This window comes from Cucurbita pepo, chromosome LG14 (genome assembly GCF_002806865.2).
Source record: "Cucurbita pepo subsp. pepo cultivar mu-cu-16 chromosome LG14, ASM280686v2, whole genome shotgun sequence".
Classification (NCBI taxonomy): domain Eukaryota; kingdom Viridiplantae; phylum Streptophyta; class Magnoliopsida; order Cucurbitales; family Cucurbitaceae; genus Cucurbita; species Cucurbita pepo.
Window position 1 is genome coordinate 1,398,566 of NC_036651.1, and position 22,235 is coordinate 1,420,800.

Consider the following 22,235-nt stretch of genomic DNA (forward strand, 5'->3'; position numbering starts at 1 on the left):
TTTATTTTTTATTTTTTATTTTTTATTTTTTATTTTTTATTTTTTATTTTTTTGAAGTATATTTTATTGAGAACAAGTGAAGAGCGTAAGCAAATGGGATAATCTTGGCGAAGCTTCGAATTTTGGTTCAATCGCTCTCTCCCTCCAGCCCGATTCTCGTCGACTTTTTGCTGCAAATCTTTCGATTGAAGCACCTACGAAGAGAATTCTCTTCAAATGATGTTCGCAATCAATCTTCGTTTTCCTCGCGTCCATGGCCAGATCCACAATTTCCAATTTCAATCTTGGCCGTCGCCGGCCCTTTCTAGGAGTCGGCTGCCATGCCAGATCACCTACTGCAGAAAGAAATTCAGCGACGCGGATCTCGCCTCCGATCTCGCTATGGAAGTGGCGAAAATCAACACCAATTTGATTCAGGGAGAGGAGGCGATGACGAAGAGCAGAGAAATTTTGTTCACAGAGCTCTGCGGATTTCTAGGGCTAAAATCGGAGGAGACGAAGAGATGCTGGAAGAAGATGGACGAGGAGGCGAAATTGACATTGGTCAAAGAGTTTGTGTCCGAGTGGGGGTTCAATTTCCAACCATTGTCGCCTAGGTCTGCGAAGGAAATGGTGGAAGAATACGTTATTAATGGAGAAAATTCGCCGGCAATTTCTTCTGCTTCGTCGTTGATTTCTTCGTTGAAGAAAACGATGGGATTGTGACGAACTTTGCATTTCGATCTTCAATTCCTGCATCCAATGTAAGCTGTTCTCTGCAATCTTTCTCTTTAATGGATTTCGACTCAAATTCTGTAGAACCTTTTTATTTCTTCTTTCCAAAAAAGTTAAAATTTCTTCGAAGTAATCGAATTTACCAAACCCTAATTTACATGTTAGTGGGCCGAAGTTCGATTATACGACTAAGAACAAATATTTTATTTAACAGAGACTTTCTTCAGAAGAAAAGGAAAATTATTCAATTGATCGATACTTTAGTAGGCTTTACGAGACAAATTTCCTTTTCTATAACACAACATATATAGAATGTTATATAAGATATATGATGATCAATTCCTTTTAGATGTTCTAACAAGATAAGAACTAACAATCTAAGAATGTGTCAAAATTTGTAGCTTCTCAATCATAACGTTTATTTTTGTTGTCTATATAATAATATGTAATAACTTAAATCTATCCTTAGTTGATATTGTCCACTTTGACCATCATATAACGTTATTCTCTCCAATCGATGTAGGATCTCACAATCCACCCCTTGAGAGTAAGTGTCTTCACTGGCACACTGGTAGAAGTTTCTGTACCCTTATAAAGAATTTTTCGTTCTCATCTCCAATCAATGTGGGGATAAGTTTCTGTACCCTTATAAAGAATTCTTCGTTCTCATCTCCAATCGACGTGGGGATCTCACACACTGAGCAGTGTGTCAAGTGTGCCAGCGAGGACGTTGGGCCTCGAGGGGGGGGNAGATCCCACATCGGTTGGAGAGGGGAACTAAACATTTTTTATAAGGGTGTGAAAATTTCTCCCTCTCTAACCGATGTGGGATTTCACACACTGAGCATTGTGTCAGCGAGGACTCTGGTCCCGAAGGGGGGTGGATTGTGAGATCCCACATTGGTTGGAGAGGGGAGCTATGGTCCCGAAGGGGGGTGGATTGTGAGATCCCACATTGGTTGGAGAGGGGAGCTATGGTCCCGAAGGAGGGTGGATTGTGAGATCCCACATTGGTTGGAGAGGGGAGCTAAGCCAGATCCCACATTGGTTGGAGAGGGGAGCTAAGCCAGATCCCACATTGGTTGGAGAGGGGAGCTAAGCCAGATCTCACATTGGTTGGAGAGGGAACTAGCATTCGAAGATCCTGGTTGGAGAGGGAACTAGCATTCGAAGATCCTGGTTGGAGAGGGAACTAGCATTCGCAGATCCTGGTTGGAGAGGGGAACTAAGCATTGGCATTCTTTATAAGGGTGTAAAAATTTCTCCTTAGTAAACACATTTTAGGGGAAGCCCGAAAGGAAAAGTCCAAAAAGGACAATATCTACTAGGAAGAGGCTTGGGCTATTATGGTGTCAGTGTAGACCGAAATTCTATTATGGTCCAATTCTGACCGATAATATATACTACGGAGGCTTTACAATATTTGACTGGTCACAATTTTGAATACTATTAGAAGTTGTTCTAGATAAAATGTAACTTGACTAACGACTCGAGTCCACGCAAATGTGAACGCTAATGGGATTAATTTTTTTATTAAATGTTACGAGAAAGCATGTGGGAATCCCCGAATGGATAAGTATGTCAAAAACCACGTTGTTGTAAATTTTTTTCCAAATGGATTGCCGTGTTTGGCCGAACCAGCTGCCCACAGGATATACTAAATCTGCCGGTTTTCAATCCCCCCTTGGCCCCTGATTCCCCCTCCATTTCATACGTACAAAAACAGAGCCTCCCAATTCCAAGCCACAACCAAAGCTCATCAATGGCGCCCACTGCAGCAATGCTTACTCTCTCTCACCACCATAGCAATACCCACGATTCTTCTCAGCCCATCTCCGGCCACCCACCGTCGGCAACTTCCTCCGCCGTGCAATTCTCAGCCTGGAGACTTCTCGAGGCACTTTCAGGTGGCTTTGGCAAAGTCAAAGGCGAAATTCAGGCAATCGGCAGTGGCGGTGACCGTTCGTCGTCTAAACCGAAACTTAGTGTTTCAGAGGCATTTGAATATGGTAACTTTTGGGGTTGGTAAGAAGTTCATAACATGTAATTCAGTTAGTTTAATTTGTTTTTGTTTGAGTAATAAGAACATGTAATGGTGGGTTTATAAATAAAATCAACCACCTTTATTTAACAATTTAACTCGTACTTAAATCATGATTCGTGGTTGGAATATGCTCTTCTCTTCGCACCCCTACAAATGTCGAGATAATTGATTACTCAGTACCGTGGGAAGCTATCTGCTTAAAAGAGCTATAAATACATCGCTTTTAACCCTTCTTTCATTTAGTAAAGATCAATTTTTTTTCGAGGTCAACTTGAAGTGATTCATAATTCTATTGGGAATAGGTGCACGATTCACATTTCTAAATATCACCAATTTGATGCCTACCTATTGCTTAGGACGTCTGACTAGGATTAGGAACTATCTCGAAGTTAACTATCGCATTAGTTTATCTTAGTATACGGTAACTTTGTTTAATCTTAATTTACTATTTATGTAATATTTAAATGTTAAATTATTTGAATAAACAAATGGTGTCGTGGTGTAGTTGGTTATCACGTCAGTCTAACACACTGAAGGTCTCCGGTTCGAGTCCGGGCGACGCCATTTATTTTCTTGCTTTTTCTAATTTTCCTAACTATTATTTATATTATTAATTATAATATATTTTGTGCAATAAAATACATAATATAAATATAATTTCAAAATTAAGGTTAAAAGAGATTTTCTTAAAAAAAGGAAAAAAAAAANAATGAACTGTCAATATAAATAAATTCTAAATTTTATTATCAAAATTATTTTTATTTCTATATGAAAAAGAAAAAAAAGATAATAACGATGAAAATGGAGCAAGCTGTAAATGGGAATCGAATATTAATAATTAATTGTCTTTTACTGTCTAACTGGTTGGAGCTCATGCTAATGGTCTTCACCAATGACGATGAGGTTGTTAGGCCTTTGCCCTAACAATTCCTTTGCTGCTCCTCTGCTCTCCTTCGTCTCCAATTCGCATTATCGTCACTGTCCTCGCCTCTTCCCCGTCTCTCGTGTTTCCAACCATTTCTGCGTATCAGGTTTTCTTCTCCACCATTGTATCTCTGTTACTGGTTTTGATTGTCTCTTTCTCAGCGTCTCCTCTCGTTCTTTAATCGTTTTTCATCTCATATTTAGCTAGTATATAACTGTAACATCTTGCACTTGATTTGGCAACTTGGCTTTCTTTCTGTACTAGTTTGTTTTCCAGAATGTTAATGGAAAAACCATGGCATCGGTTTGAAATACTGATTTTAGAATCTTTAATGTTCATTCTAAACTCTGGTTTATCTCTTTCTTTGTAATCATCGAATTTACCAGTTGACTGATGGGAGGAGGTTGTTCGTTACATTTTTACCTCAGACGTTCATTTCCGCAAGTATTGCTTGGAACTAAATACTAAAACCTGTTTTATAATCATTTAATTTTTGATTTTTTGTGTTTGAAAATTAAGCTTCCAAACATGAATTTCATCCATAATTTCTATTTTTTTTTTTATTATCCACTTTTAGTTCTAAAAAAATAAGTTAAATTTTGAAAAATTTAAAGATATATAATTTTCAAATGATTTTTTTTTTTTTTTTTTTTTTTTTTTTTTTTTTTTTTTTTTTTTTTTTTTTTTTTTTTTTTTTNTTTTTTTTAGAATTTGAATAAGGAGGTGAAAACTACAATTGAAAAATTGGAAAGAACAAGCATAAATTTCGTAAACAAAAAATTAAAAACGGAATTGTTATCAAACTGCCTAATTGTATGTAGTAATTTTTCTTTTATTGATTTGTTTGTGGAGTTTCTGATAGGGAAAAACTATTTGACTGTTGGAATTGAAATTGCAAGATGCGCATGAAGAAACATATTCGAATCAGATAGACTGAAATGTATTTCTCGAGAGTTATCGTTTGATCATCTGAATTTTATTTATTGTTTTCAAGTGAATTGACAATGTATTTGCAACTCTTCTTTTGGATTCTGAATCATCTTTTCTTGAGTTATTTTATCCAGTAGAATGGAGTGGGAGAGATACGTGGTTCAGAAATTCACATGGTTGTATTTTGATGTTGCAGGGGGAAAAGGTTTGGTGTTAGCAGCGCAGTTCGGCTATAAGAGCGATAGTCAGAGTGAGTTCCAACGAAAGGACTTGATGGCTGGAGAAAAGGAAATTCCAGGAATAAACAAAACCCCTTATCCACCTATTGAGCCATACAGTACTGGTCTTTTGAAAGTGTCGGATCTTCATACTATTTACTGGGAGCAATCTGGGAATCCCGCCGGTCATGTAAGTTCAGAAAATAATTTTCTATTAGTTTCATATTTTTCTTCTGAGATTTCTGCCAATATATTATAATGAACTCTTGATTAGGAAAAAATATTTGTCTCCTGTAAATCCATTCTAATACGACTATCCCTCATTTATGGTGATATACACTCGAGGTAGTTACTAATGTTACTTGGTTGTTGAGACTGTCGTGCAAACAAGTTGAACAAATTTTTATTACCTTTGGTTGGAAATATATATCTGAATGCATTTCATCCAGTGCAAGCTGCAAGTAACAATGAAAAATGATAAACATGACGGATGCAGCTTGCTGCGTAGTTTAGGATTCTATAAAAATGGACATGTTCTTGCAGTGATACAGTGTTAAGTGCACGTTTTACAGATATCATTGCTCTAAAACTAACCATCTTATGTTCTTTTTGCGTGGCCTTATCAGAGATAGTAAATTGTTGAATATGTTCACTTCGGATTCATATTAATAATCATCTTATTTAACTGATCTTGCAGCCAGTGGTCTTTCTACATGGGGGACCAGGGGGAGGAACTGCTCCAGGCAATAGAAGATTCTTTGACCCAGATTTTTATAGAATTATCTTGTTTGATCAGGTTTTGTTCTCAATCTTTACTGTGTATCATTAGGATTGTCTATCTCCGAAGTTAGAAAAATGTCTCATTTCTTGCAGCGAGGTGCAGGGAAAAGTACCCCACATGCTTGCTTGGAGGACAATACCACGTGGGACCTCATTGATGACATTGAGAAGCTAAGGGAACACCTGAAAATTCCAGAATGGCAGGTCACAATTTCTTGAACTACTCCTTGTTTTTCCACACTTCTGGATACCGTAATCACAGTTCCTGTTTTGAAGGTTCTGTAATCATGTCAGTGTATTCAACAATGTTTTTTATTGAGTGCAAGACTCAGTAATATATGTGGTTGTGTAGGTCTTTGGAGGTTCCTGGGGTAGTACGTTGGCTCTTGCTTATAGTCAAACTCATCCTGAAAAGGTGCAACTGTTGCCAAGTTTACCGTTCTCCTCCTAGTGAAACTTCTTATATTTGAGAAACATGCCACTTTTATCAGCACTCCTGCAGTTTTAATCATATGATTTTTCGTTTAATCCAAGGTTACGGGATTAGTTCTTAGAGGGATCTTTCTTCTGCGGAAAAAAGAAATTGATTGGTTTTATGAAGGTGGTGCAGCTGCTATATATCCTGATGGTAAACTTCTTCAGTTATTTTGTTCTCACAAAAGTATCCTATGACGTGATCTAAGAAATTTGTAATTTAAAAAGCATTATCATTTGCAACATCTGTAACATATTAAATCAAATTTGATATTGGTCCAAGGGTATAGACTTTTAGGCACTTTCGAAATAAATTGTCTGAAAACTGTTCTGTTCACTAGATTTTTTATTCGAATGCAGCTTGGGAGACTTTTAGAGATCTTATTCCCGAAAGTGAGAGAGGATGTTTTGTTGATGCTTATTGTAAGAGATTAAATTCAAGTGATATGGAAACCCAAGTAAGTTCTATCAACTGATTTATTAGCTGCATGATTATTACTCTTTTCTCTTACCTAGTTGGCTGGTGACACTCATTTTCGGATGATGAGTTGTTTTCAACAAACATTCACTCCAAAATGTTGATTCATTTTCCAGACTCTATAGCCTTTCTTGGAAATGAATTTCCTAACAATGCCAAAAAAGCTACTCTCTGTTGTCATGTAATATGACAGAATGATATGAGAGATTGCTCAATATTGTTTCATTCACTAAATTCTTATGTATGACCTACATAAAAAGCCCTAAATTTAATAATAGAGTGTAAGATTGTTACAGAGACATTTTTGTAGCAAGGCCTCCCGAAAATTAACTCCGCTCCAGGTTTTTGAGAAAATTTTGCAATTTCATATATATGCATGTCAGAGGCAGAAGCTCTGTGGACAGTCAAATTAATCAATGCTCATTACAGTTGATTCTACGGAATGTCACTTGTAGTATGCAATGAAGATTTTGCTAAAAAGTGATGGCGGCACTTCATCTTTATGACTTATAAGTGCTGCATGCATAAGATTGAGTTTTGATGCCAGCATATATTCAAATTTGAAAGTTCATTTTGTTTGTTGGTTTATCCATGTAACTATTTTCTGTTCTTTCTGTGACTATATTGCATTTGATGATAAAGTTAGAAGCTGTATCAATCATGATGGAAACTGTTAAAATATTGAGGATAGATCAATTGTCAGCTACTCTATCTGAACCTAATAAATATAAAAATTTAATCTTATAATATTATTTTTAGAATTACAATTTTACTACGATTGTTGAACTGTAGCATATGCTACTCAAGTATGCCATATATTAGAAGAGGAAATTACAGTTTTCTCGTACAATTTCTTTTAAATCATGAGTTAATGCTTCTATATTACCTGTTTGTTTGCTAAACTCTCCACTAATTTGCTAGTATGCAGCTGCAAGAGCGTGGACCAAATGGGAAATGATGACTGCTCATCTTTTGCCAAATGAGGAAAACATTAAAAGAGGGGAAGATGATAAGTTTTCATTGGTAAATTGTTCTTTGCTTGTAAATTCATATTTGATATCTAGAAATCTCCTGAACTGGCAAAGCTGTGTGCTTGAAACGCTTGCAAGTTGTGTGTGCATGTATGCTTTATTTTCCCTACGATTGAGAACTGCGATGGAAGTATTTTGTTTCAGGAGGGCTCCGGCTTTTCTACCGGCTGTAAACCTGCCAAGGCCATTTAGCGAAGTTTTTCTTTTCAGTTCGTGTTTTCATGTCTTTCATTTGAGGACTTAGATTTTATGAGGCACTTGTTGTGTTGCTAGGAGCTTTTTGGAAAAGTTTTGTGGGGGAAGAAAACCATTAAATAAGTTCTTGTTTGGTGAGGATTTTCCTTTGTACTGTCCCTGCTAATTTTCAAGGTCAAGTGAGAGAGTAATTCTTTTTCATTGATTTACAACAGATACAAGGTCTAATTAAGTAGAAGAAAGATCTAATATATAAAAGAAAAAAATCTTATACACAGAATCACACATTGAATACACCTAATAAATATGATAGATATATTATAGGAATAAACTAACAGTCCCAATCTTTTTTTGTTGTTTGGGAATTTTGCATGCTCATTACGTGAGTAAACTTTGTAACTTCTAACCTATGTCTGGAAAGATGAGATGGTACAGACATAAAAATTTTGATGTCGTTTTTTGTTATATTCTACAATTATTCTTCAGTTATTTCGTGGAGTTCTTCAACTTGAGTGATGTTATAATTCTGCTTGTAATGCAACCCATAATTTTGTTTTTCTTTTACCTTTTGGTTTGACCCAGGCATTTGCAAGGATCGAAAACCATTACTTCGTAAATAAGGGGTTTTTCCCTTCTGATTCCTTTCTGCTAGATAATATTGACAAGATACGACATATCAATGCTGTAATTGTACAGGTAAATTTGCCTGTCCCATACAACATGTTGGCTTGGGTACCTCCGTTACATATTTTGGTTTATTGTATGGGTTATTCAATCTTTTCTTTTACTAATGAAAGGTTTTTTGTTTCCTAACAAAGGAAAAAAGTTCGAGAATCTGAGGCAATCGTTTTAATCTTTTGAGTTTAACAGCGTTTTGTAGTGCATGAAACAGAGGGTATTCTATCATGCCTTTCCATTCCCTCGTTAACGCTATAAATATTAAGCTTCCTTCATATCTTTTGTTATGGTTGTCAATTTGTTTTGTCTTTCCTCCTTTTGTTTCCATGTCATATAATCAAGTTAATAATACCATTATTATACTTAAGTTTTGTATCATTGATCACACCAGATGAGAATCAAGTAGAATCCGAGTTTGATAACAAGATATGAAACTACTACTTATCTTCATTTTGCAGGGAAGATATGACGTTTGCTGCCCAATGATGTCGGCTTGGGATCTTCATAAAGTGTGGCCCGAAGCTGAATTAAAGGTAAAAGAAACTGCTGCGTTCTATTTCTTGGTCTAAAATAGGTTCCTATTTCCTAACAGTTCCCTTTCATTGGGATAGAATGCGAATATATCAACTGAATGTTTCATGTTTTGCCCTATGCACTCCAAATGTACATGTGGCTTTGAAGAAGGTAGAGAGGTCTTGACATGAGAATTAGCCTCTAAATATCAACATGGAACTAGGCATTTACGGCATGATATTTGAACTATTATTTAACTTGATCTCCATACTTTTGAGTTATCATTTCACTCTGCATCAAGGACGAATAGAGAAATTTGGATTTATGAATTTTTCATTATAGACAACATTTCAATATAACGTGGATGTTGCCTGTATTCTAACTGCCTCAAACTGATCGTCTCTCGGTTAAGAAATAATTTTCCAGAAGATATGAAATTAGTGTGAGATCTTACATCGGTTGGAGAGGGGAACGAAACATTGCTTATAGGGTTATGGAAACCTCTCCCTAGTAGGACACATTTTAAAACCTTGAGAGGAAGCCCAAAGAAGATAATATCTGCTAGCCGTGGGCTTCGGCTGTTACAAATGGTATCAGAGCCAGATATCGAGCGGTGTGCCAGCAAGGCCGTTGGGCCCCAAAGGGGGTGGATTGTGAGATACCACATCGGTTAGAGAAGGGAACGAAACATTGCTTATAAGGTTGTGGAAACCTCTCCCTAACAACCACGTTTTAAAATCTTGAGAGGAAGCCTAGAAGAGAAAGTCCAAAGAGGACAATATGTGTTAGCGGTGGGCTGGAGTTGTTACCATTAGTTTCAAAAGTGGGGAGGAAAAGTATATACAAAAAAATTATTCCAGTTGATCAAAGAAGAGTTCACGAGTATAGGCTTATATTCTTACTTTCAATTCAAATGATTAGAGAAACAAAGGGCTTCAGTTGAAGTAGCCATAGGGGACCTTCTTGAAGCGAACACTGTGGAGCCTATTTACCATGCATGTTCCTGTGCAAATATATATATATATATATATATATATATATATATATATATATATATATATGATTAGAAAGTAGTTGCTGAATCTCATTACCTCTCTACGCAGATCATTCCTGACGCAGGTCATTCTGCTAATGAGCCTGGAGTAGCTGCTGAGCTCGTGGCTGCGAACGAGAAGCTGAAGAACATCCTGCAGAAGAATGGACCATAACGAGACTCCCCCACAAGTATATTTCTCACAATTTTACTCATCAAATAAGTAATCAATGTCTGAAATAATAGATTGGGGATGCCAAATTATTGTGTATTGGCATGTGTTAATGCTTGAACATTGGTCATTTCTGAATGCCAAAAATTTGAGAACTTCCAAGGAGATTATAGTGTCAATCCCTATGCGTTGAATTTCCAAACGGTCCATCATTCTTAATGTTATTTTATTGGTTCTTTTTTTGAACTTTATGTCTAATAGAATTCTAGATTTTTCTCGATGGTTGCTCTCGTTTTAGCTTTTACCCACTTTTGCTCATTGTTCTCACACTCTTTCACACGAGAAGACTGAAAGAGAATAGTAGTTTTACTGCTTCGCTTCTTGTAATTTCCTCTCTTACATTTGTTGACGAATTGTGAAGCTCGTGGCAGACTTTTCACAAGCTATGCAAAGTGGCCGACCTTACTTCCAAGGGTTATTCTCATCTTCAAGCAAAGAAATGACATATATAATCAGAAGGACTCCTTTCTAAGATCAATAACTCCGATAAGTGTTTCATCTTGCTTTATCAAGCTTTATCAACTTCCTCTACACTTGATTCGCTCGGCATCTAGAAGAAGAAATAACTCTACTCCTAGTCGCCAAAGGAACAAGATAGAGGCGAGAGTTGGACGAAGGTGGGGTGTTTAGAGTCGACCAATTTTGTGTTTATTATATGATTTAAATATTATATATTAAAATTGAGTTATAATTCAAAGTTAGTAAATAAATAGATAAATATTTATAAATTAATATTCTATTTTTATTAAAAATAAAATTGTGAATAAATAAGAAGATTGAGTTGATAATTTAATAAATATTCGGGTTAAAATCCGACACACGGTACTTGTAATTTTACCCCAAAAAATCAAAACATTACTTTTAGTCTAAATTACGGAAATACCCTCATCTGTGACCGAAACACCTAGCCATCAGCCTGGATGTATGATGTATGATGTATGTATGATGTGACTTACTAGACCTCAATCTTCGCCGGAACGCCGAGGCGCGCGCATGGCGGCGCGATTGACTCTCTCTCTCTCTCTCTCTCTCTCTCTCTGTGCTGCCTCCATTTTCAGCTCTCTGAAGCTCCGATCTGCATGTTCCGCTTCAATTTCTAGGTTTGTATGATCTTTAGATATGTATTTTTGTATTTGCATATCGATTCAGGCAATGCATTGCATGTAGGCTCTCATCTCTCTCTCTCTCTCTCTTTTCTTTTTCCTGTTCTTCGCTAGAACCCTAATTTATGTAATTCAAGCTCGATTTAGATTTTAGAATCATGTTCGGAAGCTGCTTGGTGGTTCGTAAGTTCCGTTTCTTTTAGTTTTGTAGCCGCGTTGATCATAGCTGAATTAGAAGAAATCATAATAGGAAGAATCAACTCTGTTTTAGTATGTTGCGAACGAAAGAACTTCTGTTTACATTTGAGAGCATTACTTGTTGGCTAATCTTTAAGCTCAGGTACTTCTACATGCTTGTACGTTCTCGTTTTCCTTGCAGAAACTCCATGTTTATTTTCAATATTCTGTACATTTGATCTGTTAGCTAGCTGGAGATTTCTGTTTTTGCTCTAATATGCTTTCTTGTAATCATTTTTTCCCCTAATTTTATCAAGTTAAGTAAAACCATGTTTAAAAATGGCTGTTTCAGACCATTTGCCTGCTTATGAGAGCTGATTTGTGAACATCCCATGAGTTTAATAAACGTTGCTTGGAAACAATGCCCTGAATGACTTCATTGCACTAATGGAAAGGGAAACTTCAATGAATTGGTTCTTATGCTGAGCAAGTGGTTCACATGGAGGATCATACATTTGTTGTAGGTCAAGAGTTTCCTGATGTCAAGGCATTTCGAAATGCCATTAAAGAAGCTGCTATAGCTCAGCACTTCGAGCTACGAATTATTAAGAGTGACTTGATACGTTATTTTGCAAAATGTGCTGAAGAGGGTTGTCCATGGCGAATTCGTGCTGTTAAGCTTCCTAATTCTCCAATCTTCACAATTAGAAGCCTTGAAGGGGCACATACCTGTGGACGAAACGCCCAAAATGGACACCATCAGGCCTCCATAGATTGGATAGTGAGTTTCATAGAGGAACGGTTGCGAAACAACATTAATTACAAACCGAAGGATATATTGCACGATATCCATAAGCAATATGGCATCACTATACCTTATAAGCAGGCCTGGCGTGCGAAGGAACGAGGTCTTGCCACAATCTTTGGTTCTTCTGAAGAAGGTTATGGTCTTCTTCCATTGTACTGTGAACAAATAAGGAAAGCCAATCCTGGGAGTGTTGCAGAAGTGTTCACTACTGGTTCAGTTAACCACTTTCAGAGACTCTTCGTTTCGTTTTATGCATCGATATACGGGTTTCTTAATGGTTGCTTCCCTGTGATTAGTCTTGGCGGAATCCAGCTTAAAAGCAAATACTTAGGTACTTTACTATCAGCTACTTCTTATGATGCTGATGGTGGGATGTTTCCACTTGCTTTTGGTGTAGTTGATGCTGAAAATGAGGAAAGCTGGATTTGGTTTTTGTCGGAGTTACACAAGGCGCTCGAGATGAACGCTCGGAACGAACTGCAGCTCACATTTTTATCAAACGGTCAAAAGGGAATTTTAGATGCCTTGAGAAGGAAATTCCCAAATTCTTCATATGCATTATGCATGCGCTACTTGAGTGAAAGTATTGGAAAAGAGTTCAAAAACTCAAGGCTTGTTCATCTTTTGTGGAAAGCGGCGTATGCTACAACTACAATAGCTTTCAAAGAGAGAATGTCTGAGATAGAAGAGATTTCACCTGAAGCTGGGAAGTGGATACAGCAATTTCCTCCATCTCATTGGGCATTAGTTTATTTTGAAGGAAACCGATATGGTCATCTTTCTTCAAATCTAGAGGAGTTCGCTAAATGGATTCTCGAGGCACGTGAGCTCCCAATCATCCAGGTGATTGAGCGGATCCATAGTAAACTAATGGTCGAGTTTGAAGAGCGGCGTGCAAGGAGTTCATCATGGTTTTCTTTCCTGACTCCATCAGCTGAGAAACGAATAGTGGAAGCAATTACCATTGCATCGTCGTATCGAGTTCTTCGATCAGATGAGGTAGAGTTCGAGGTTTTATCAGCTGAAAGATCATATATAGTTAATATTGGAAAGCGATGTTGCTCGTGTCGTGAGTGGCAGCTTTACGGAATACCTTGCTCTCATGCTGTTGCAGCCATTGCCTCATGTAGGAAAGATGTCTATGCCTTTACAGAGAAGTGTTTTATGGTTTCTGGTTACAGGGAAGCATATGCAAAAGGTATATACCCGATTCCCAGAAGACTTGAATGGAAAAATCGCGATGAAACTCCGATGGATGATGATACACAGATTGTGCGGCCACCCAAGTTTCGTCGACCACCAGGACGACCCGAAAAAAAGAGAATTTGTGTAGAGGAACTGAATCGAGAAAAACATACCGTGCATTGTAGTCGATGTAATCAAACAGGACACTACAAGACGACCTGCAAGGCAGAGCTCATGAAGGGCATTGAACAGTTCTAGAAATCTATTTTGTACATGCCTCATTTTGTCAAGTGTACAATATTTATTTTCTGGGTAGCAGTTGGCTTTGGTTCTTAGATATGTGTAGAATAGGGAAAATCCCCAATCTCTGATGTATATGTAGACTCACTGTCTCTGTGAGGATGATTAAGTATGCTGCAATATCAGGGGATTCAAGTCACTAGTTGTACCTTCCTTTGTTCGCTTTATACCCGTGTCGTAGCTACATTAAGATCTCTCTCCATTAGTAAGAGGTCATCATTTTCTAGCTACAAACAATCAGGTATTTGCCCTCCCTTAGTTTGTGGCTCCAATGCCTTTGAAACGGGGTGAGTTGGAAGTTCAAGTCGAACCATCGTTCAACTAGTTAAGATATATACTTTCAATCAAGAGGTTATATATTCGTTCAACATTGTTGCTTCATTGAATTCGCTTCATTAATAGGTTCACAATTCGACTTTGATCATTATGAACTGGTACCAAGATCTAGTACAGAATGAAAATGACTCCTCCCTATTTTTGATGATTCACTCATTGTTAAGATTCAGTTAGGTAGGTATATTTCGATCTCACACTAAGCCAAGAAATTCAAAAACGATAAATTTGGAAATCTGGGGAAGAGAGGGATAGGGATCAACAAGTTATTGAAAATTGTTTTTCTCGCCAAGTCGAATTGCTTTATCAATGATTCGGTGAATGGATCTATATTCAATTCGTGGGTGTACATGTCTCAATCAAATGAATTTCGTTAGGGTGGGGCTCATCAATTTAATTAGGATCGGTCTTATGATGAAACAATTCATTGCATTGATCAAATCCAATATCAATAAACCATCTTACCTCATTGAACTTCGCCTCTGTCTATTTTTTGGGCTATTGGCGAGGTAATGCGTTCGGAAGGCTGGAAGGATGAGAAGAAGGTAAAGCGACTGAACCTGACCCTATTTATTCTTTCAATTCATTCAATCCGGAACCGATATGACCTTCCCTTCAAACACTCGATAAATGGATGATCAGCGACTGAACCTGTCCCTTCTTTCACAGTAAACTACTTCACCTATTGATTGATTCATTCTTGATCCTGACCTGATTCTTGAACAGTAAAGAAGGGAACCAGCCCGATTTCACTCTGACTCGGAGGTCTGCTAATTCATTGTCTGTCCTGTAAACTCAATCACTACTGAACGAACCAGATTTCATTGACCGTAAACTCAATCCTGTAAACTCAATAATTCATTGCCCAATTTCACTATGAGAGCATGTACAAATCAAGTAAATTAAATGGGGAGTTTTGTACCGATTCTTATAGTATTGTACGGGAAATCGATAAGTTAATTCCTGTCAATGTGTATTTGCCAGACTATAATAGATGCAAGACTATAATAGATGCAATACCAAGGGAGTCTCCTAAACTATAAGTCTTTATATCATACCTCAAAAATGGTTGCTGCAAAAAGTGTTTAAATTTTCATAGTCCATTGATCCCATTTGAAAATATCTATATGAAATTTTCATAAGAAATTAGTTTTTGTATAGTTCAAAATTAATGCTTCTTTCTTAATTTTCAATCATCTCTTTCAAAATTTTGTTCTATTCGCAGTTGACGTTGTAAAATTTGTTTCGAACCCTAAAATAAAATATACCAAAAAAAAAAGAAATAATTTTGAATTAATCCATGAAATACTTCTCAAATTATTTGATATAAGAAATAATTACAAAAACGAAAAATTTAGAGTTTTAGTATTATTTGAATTAATCCATGAAACTTTAATGATATAGTTCAAAACAAGTATCTCTTTTGTTGTTATCATATTCAAAATAACTACTTGAAAGAAAATTGCTTAGATGTTCTCGAATGTTAATTATCAAAAGCTTAATAAACAAGCAAATTTTATTACCCCAGTACTTCATACAGGCCTCAATGCAATAGGCGTCATTTGCTCCCCATGCAAAGAAACCCCTCCAACAAAAACGGCAATGCTTTGTTCATTTCAAATGAAATTTAAATGTCAAAAACAAGAACGCAGAATGATAAGAGTTGAAGAACAGAAAGATGATTACCTGTAAACTTCAATCTTTCATTCATTCCCCAGCATCACCTTTTCCCTTCTTTCGTTCACTTGTATAGCTGCTTGAATCTTCTGCAGGCTTCCAAAACATTTTCCCTGTGACCAAAAGCACTTACCCTGATAAATCCTTCACCACCGGGTCCGAAACCACTTCCGGGGGTTGTCACGACGTGTGTTTTCTCCAGTATCTCAGCAAATACATCCCACGAACTCCGACCGGGGAAATTAACCCACACATATGGTGCATTCTTCCCTCCATACACGTTATATCCAAGCGAGTTAAATGTGTCCATTATGATACTAGTATTTTCTTTGTAAAACCCGATAACCCCACGCATAACCTGCAGGTAGAAATTCGATCAATTTCATGATTTCCAGGGTAATTTGTTGTGCATACATTAAATATGAATTGTACTGTGTTTAATAAAAGTGATCCACATTGTTGTTGATGATATCGCTTTGTGTTTGTTGAGCTCAACATGGAGCACAAGGACAACTTGGAAAATATAATTAGGGGTATATAAGGTCCCATTTGAATACTTAGCGAAATTCAAAATATCTTAACTAAACTCTTTGTATCGGCTTGCCGTGCACTTGTATGGTGTGGGGAAGCTTACTGTCTTATGTTTTGCAAGGCTCAAAGAAGGTGCTCTTGAATTCTGACATGCTAGTTTCTTTGTAAATTTCTGGAGCATTTGGAGTGAGAGGATGTATGGGATGTCTATTATGGGTGTCTATTACTCTCTTTTTGTAATTATGAGCTTAAATCTGGTTCTTTTGGATTGGGGTGAACGATTCGGTAGGTTAGTTGTGATGTCCCACATTGGTTGGGGAGGAGAACAAACCCCCTTAAGGGTGTAAAAACCTTCCCCTAGCAGACACGTTTTAAAGCCTTGAGGGGAAGCGCAAAAGGGAAAGCCCAGAGAGGACAATATCTGGCCTAGGTTGATACATTAGTATTAGACTTTTTTTTTTGGGAGGGGTCTTGGTTTTCTTGTATGCCTTTGTATATTCTTTCATTTCTCTTAATGAAAGTAGTTTTATTATACATATTTAAATCTATTTTAAGAAAATTAAACATGGTAGAAGGGGCAGAAGAAACTATAATAAGCAGACCGACCTCAAGGCCTTCTGGTGAAAGACAAGCCAGGCCTCCAGCTTGAGCAATGTTGGATGCACCGTTGAAGCAAGTAGAAACAATGCGGTTGAAATCTTTAGCAACGGGAAATCCATCAGAAAACAAGAGTTCCTTAGGAACAACAGTCCAACCAAGACGAACTCCAGTAAATCCAGCGTATTTGCTAAATGATGATGTCTCAATTGCAACCTGCACAATGAAAAAATAGACCATGAAATGAAAAATAGGGCATGAACTGGCTATCATTTCTCAACTAATGGAAAAGTACATAAATAACGAACAGATAAGCCAATTAAACAACCAAATTTCTATCTTAACATTTAATGTAAATTATAAGCTAAATGTGAGAATGAAACGGAGAACGAAACATTCCTTATAAAGATATGGAAAGCTCTTCCTAGTAGAGGCGTTTTAAAATTGTGAGGCTGAAAAGCAGACAATATCTGCTAGCGGTGGGCTGGGCTGTTACAAATGGTATCAGAGCCACACCGGACGGTGTGTCAGCGAGGATGCTAAGCCCCCAAGGTGGTGGATTGTGAGATCCCACGTCGGTTGGAGAGGGAAACAAAGCATTCATTATAAAGATTTGGAAACCTCTTTCTACGTTTTAGAACCATGAGGCTAATGGCAATACGTACGGACCAAAGCAGACAATATCTAGCGGCGGCCTTAGGCTGTTACACTAAATCTCTTATGATACATAATTTCAAGCCTCCCCAAGGACATATCTGATTTCCTACTCTATCATCATCCCCGTTCCCTACTAATGCTTCGAACATTAATGTTCCCATTTCGGGGAGACTCTAGCAAAAGTATCTTGAGAGAAAAGTCTCTGCCAGCTATTCCTACATTTAGCTCATGACCTAGTACGTCTAAATGTTCTCATCAATCATTGTGAATTTACTCCAGCCTGCAGATTCGTGGATGGTTGGATCCAATAACATTTTGATTTTTAAGGATAGTAAAGCAATTTCATTTTTAGCAAGAGAATTGACGTTATTTGATTTTTCTTGCATTAAATAACACATGTACGCAAGCTCTTATTAGGCTTTCTGAATGATAAAATTGGAATCTAATGATGAGACCAGACCGTCACAAGACATAAACAAGAGAATCCAAGCAATATAGTGGAGCTATACATAACAATAGGGTAACCAGAGATGCATATTTGAACTTTGAAATATTAAAAACTACGACACAAATGTATTGCGATGGAATTAGAATAAAATGACCAAAAAATGTAAATCTAATAATATCAAGTTCAGACATCGAAAAAGTAATCTTAATGAAATTTACCTCCTTTGCTCCAGGAATTTCGAAGATAGATTTTGGATTATCGTCTGATATATACATTGCATATGCAGAATCATAGACTATAATTGACCCATTCTTTTTAGCAAACTCCACCAGTTGGGTCAACTGTTCCCTAGTTGCAGAAGAGCCGGTAGGATTGTTCGGTGAACAGAAAAATATGATATCTGTCCGGGAAACCTTGGATAAATCGGGGAAAAATCCATTTTCTGGAGTACACCTCATGTATTCAATATTGCCATACTTTTCAACATCCTTTTGGTACAGTCCAGTCTGCCCCAAGATGACACTCGAGTCCACATAAGCCTACATTTCCACAAATTCATGATTAGAATTCAAATCGGCAGAGGTTGGTATGAAGTTTTACAGCCTAAACAACGCATGCCTTTCGATGTTACCACATAATTACCTAGATAACATAATCCAAAAGGCGAGAGAATGGAGTAACAAAAGTACTGGTCTCAAATATATTATCTAAATTCTTTTTTTCAAAAAAAAAAAAAAAAAAAAAAAAAAAAAAAAAAAAAAAAAAAAAAAAANAAACCAACAAGGGAAGTTACATCTAATGGTGAAAATGCAAATACGGCTTGCATAACAGTAAAGATGAGACCGCTAAATGCTTGTCAAAAGAAGAGCTCGATATTTTAAAAATGATCATTTAACTATGTATCATATATAGTTGGATTGGAAAACTTTATAAGTGTACTAGTTAAACATCTAAATTTTTCAATAACGTGAAGAGCAACTCACCGGGTATGATGGGTCTTGCACTGCCATCGACACATTGGATCCAAAAACAAGCTGCCAAAAGTGGGAAGAGAAGTTCACTAGTAACAAGATGACAGGCAAAAGGTGTTTTATATATTTAACTAAGTTGAATGACTAACATAAAAAAAATTATATAAAAAAGTTCGAAAATAGAAAGAATAGAAAGATTACATGGACAAAAAATGTTCCAAACTAAAACAAACCATACCTGAAGACGTGTTATGTCACATTTTGCACCATCAGAAACAAAGATATCTTCCTCTCCTATGCCAAGGTCGCTATAAAATGTTTTGCTAATTAAAGCTCGCACTGGCTATACAAATCAACAAGTAAATTAGAAATTTCAATCATGGGAAGATATGACCCAAGAACAGTCAAATCATCAAGTCAATTCGAAAATGATGTGGAACACTTGTTAACACAATAAGGCAGCTATTACTACTATACTTCACTAAGTATGAACAAGTTACTGACAGCACTTAATTTGAAATTAAACAAGCATTAAGGTGGCAAAAATTTCTGAAAGAAATCATTGCCAGAGAGCACAGCTTGATGAAAGAGGCATGCCATATCGAGAATAACATTGCCGGACCTAAACCAAAACAAAGTGAGCAAAAGAGTGGCTTGGATTTTCTCACTATTTATACCCAAAATTCACCGATTAGGGAAGATCACTAACTACAAAACCTGAATGTTAAGTTACACAAATCCAGGAAACTTTAAGGCAGACTCTGGATAGAATATAAGCTCTCCACCTCCGCTGATAAACTTTCGGACGTCTCTTATTTCTTCTCCTCGGTTCTCTTTTTGTTAGATTTTTCTTCTTTTTTGTTAGTTTGTGTGTGGAAGGTGTTGAACTTCAGAAGTTTTTCCAAATACGAGAAACTTCAGCATAAGATGTCAAATGCACAACTTCACTTAAAAAGGCAGCACGAGTAATAGCTTTTCAGGAACTGAATTGTATACCTTTTCGCCCTGCTCAGCTCCGTAGCCACTGTAACCCTCCAGAGTAGACAATGCATGTGATCTCTGCCAAAGAAAGGAACAGGATAGTAAAAAATGGGTTAGCAACAGTTGTTTGGCCCAAAATGCATAATAGTATAAGGTGTATGGTCACCAGGAGGCTCTTATCTTCTGGCATGAAAACAACTCCAGAGAAGCCCACCAATTCAATGCATGCAGTTGAAGAAAAATGTAATGTGTAAATTGGATACCATAGAATAGTTTTATTTCATAGAACATAAACCTTTGTAAGGAGTTTCTGAAAATCGCATAAAATTCAGTTGAATGAGACCAAACTTTACATGCATATGCGTAAGAAAAAACATACTAATTTCAATGTGAATGAGATGGCAATGCAGTGTTACTACTTTAGTGAGCCGATAATAGAAAGACGAGTCTGTTCCAAGTAAAAATGATCGGACCAAATGAAAGACAAGACCGATCACAGGCAAGATCCATATTTCCATAATGATGTTAAGCTAAATATTATAAAGATTATGACCAACCTTTCTTCTCATACAAATTACATAATCCCTAAACCTAAAACTACCGTTCAACAGATTGGCCAATCATTCTAACATTTCGTCTGATTTGAGAGTTGCGATAACCATAATCAGGGATTTGAGAGTTGCGATTCTTACCTTTGCCATGGCCGACGTAATAACCTCAGGAATAGGCTCAGTGGTGTCACCAATTCCAAGGCTAATTACTTTCGCATCAGGATACTTTAGCAAGTGCGCATTCCTTCTTCTTGCAATCTATTATTGGATATACACATAAACTATTACCGCTACAACCAATGCACAGCGATGACATCGAGATTAGCAGATGAAAAGAAAACTAAAAATCTGGAGCATTCGAATTCATCAATAACAAAGTGCTAAACCTTGAGCAAAATGCACCACACACCTCAGGGAAAAGATAGCCAGCTTGAAGTTTGGCGATGTTCGCATTTCTAGAGACCGCTGTTTTGTAATCTTAAGAACAGAAAAAACAACAGAACGCCAATAAGGAGATGAAGTAGAAGCAGCTAAGTTCTCATTCTTGTTACAGTTATCGAAACATGGAGATCATTTCTTTCATCAACCGGCATTGCAAGATTAGTTTTAAATTGAAGTTTCATATATCTATCTATACATGCAAAAACAAACTGCCATTTCTACAATACCGGTTTTGGAATCTTGAGATGTCGCAACACACTTGCAAACGCCGGCGCTTGTTCTCGGCAACGATACCGTCGGATTCCTGTAGCATAAACGAGACAGTTTGCACGATAAATCTAAGCAATGAAACACGACAAACAGAGAAGTGTCAGGATTGATGTAAAACAAAAACAAAACGAAACAGAGATTAAAGAAGTACTTGACATTGAAGTTGAAACGCGAAAGTAATCAGATGAAGACGATGAAAGCGGAGATGAGGACAAATTCTGCATAGCTGCCATTTTTTCTTGTACTAGAAGAAATGTGTTCGGTTGAGTAATATGAGGAACTCTTCGAAGTTGACGGCTTTTTAAGCGCACAAACCCTATGCTTTTTCAAATTATTCGAATAAAATTAAATAAACGAATTAGAATTACTTTAATTTTTTACTAAAATATAAGTAAATTGTTTTTTTTTTTAATAGTTAATATTATTAAGTAGCAAATAATACCATTGAATATTTTTAATTAAAATTAATTTCAATAATTTAATTGATAAAATTCATAGTATATTATTTGAATAATAAATATATGAAATAATTTAAAACATTATCTTACCGATTTAAATTTTGTACTTGGTCTGTTAAAATGTGTAGTCTCACTTGGAGAGGTAAACAAAACATTTTTTAGAATGTTGCGAAAACATCTCCTTAGTAGGCATGTTTTAAAACTGTCAGACTGACAGTTCTAAGTAACGGGTCAAAGCGGACAATATCTGCTATCAGTAAGCTTGGGCTATTACAAATGGTATTAGAGATAGTCACCGGGATGGTGTGAGGCACTGGTTGAAGTAGGGCTTGGACTGTTACAAATGGTATCAGACCTAAATACCGGATAGTGTGTTAGCGAGGACGCTGGACCTCCAAGAGGGGTGGATTGTGAGCATTAGTCGGGGTAGGGTTTGGGTTGTTACAAATGATATTAAAGCTAGATACTCGATGGTGTGACAATAAGGACATTGGACCCAAGG

The 22,235-nt window shown here is 36.8% G+C and overlaps 4 protein-coding genes and 1 non-coding gene across 8 annotated transcripts; 4 read left to right on the plus strand and 1 right to left on the minus strand.

Moving 5' to 3' along the window:
• Positions 1-38: 38 nt before the first annotated feature.
• On the plus strand, positions 39-847 carry LOC111809798. Its single transcript, XM_023696228.1, has one exon. It carries the CDS (start codon positions 217-219, stop codon positions 703-705), a length of 489 nt encoding a protein of 162 aa, XP_023551996.1. The 5' UTR covers positions 39-216; the 3' UTR covers positions 706-847.
• A 2,401-nt stretch (positions 848-3,248) lies between these two features.
• On the plus strand, positions 3,249-3,322 carry TRNAV-AAC. The gene has a single exon. It is a non-coding gene; the product is annotated as a tRNA-Val (tRNA).
• A 277-nt stretch (positions 3,323-3,599) lies between these two features.
• On the plus strand, positions 3,600-10,431 carry LOC111810318 (proline iminopeptidase). Its single transcript, XM_023697016.1, has 11 exons — positions 3,600-3,789; positions 4,810-5,021; positions 5,529-5,627; positions 5,705-5,815; positions 5,964-6,026; positions 6,146-6,239; positions 6,446-6,543; positions 7,485-7,586; positions 8,372-8,485; positions 8,926-9,000; positions 10,084-10,431. Exons 1-11 carry the CDS (start codon positions 3,651-3,653, stop codon positions 10,186-10,188), a joined length of 1,212 nt encoding a protein of 403 aa, XP_023552784.1. The 5' UTR covers positions 3,600-3,650; the 3' UTR covers positions 10,189-10,431.
• A 765-nt stretch (positions 10,432-11,196) lies between these two features.
• On the plus strand, positions 11,197-14,008 carry LOC111810721. 2 transcript variants are annotated; one of them, XM_023697478.1, is made up of 2 exons: positions 11,197-11,345; positions 11,878-14,008. In XM_023697478.1, the coding sequence occupies exon 2, from the start codon at positions 12,025-12,027 to the stop codon at positions 13,774-13,776; it is 1,752 nt and encodes a 583-aa protein (XP_023553246.1). In that variant the 5' UTR covers positions 11,197-11,345; positions 11,878-12,024; the 3' UTR covers positions 13,777-14,008. The 2 variants fall into 2 exon arrangements, with proteins under 2 accessions (XP_023553246.1, XP_023553247.1); XM_023697479.1 differs by lacking the exon at positions 11,197-11,345 and adding an exon at positions 11,372-11,688.
• A 1,641-nt stretch (positions 14,009-15,649) lies between these two features.
• On the minus strand, positions 15,650-21,550 carry LOC111810428 (LL-diaminopimelate aminotransferase, chloroplastic-like). Of its 3 annotated transcripts, XR_002817398.1 has the most exons (11): positions 21,427-21,550; positions 21,233-21,343; positions 20,974-21,041; positions 20,706-20,822; positions 20,029-20,091; positions 19,271-19,375; positions 19,045-19,095; positions 18,280-18,600; positions 16,966-17,172; positions 15,838-16,186; positions 15,650-15,756 (listed from the first exon to the last, which is right to left on the minus strand). XR_002817398.1 is itself a non-coding variant. In XM_023697133.1 (10 exons), exons 1-10 carry the CDS (start codon positions 21,506-21,508, stop codon positions 15,893-15,895), a joined length of 1,380 nt encoding a protein of 459 aa, XP_023552901.1. In that variant the 5' UTR covers positions 21,509-21,550; the 3' UTR covers positions 15,650-15,892. The 3 variants fall into 3 exon arrangements, 2 of the variants coding, with proteins under 2 accessions (XP_023552901.1, XP_023552900.1); XM_023697133.1 differs by having other exon boundaries at positions 15,650-16,186; positions 21,233-21,309; positions 21,432-21,550; XM_023697132.1 differs by having other exon boundaries at positions 15,650-16,186.
• Positions 21,551-22,235: the final 685 nt, after the last annotated feature.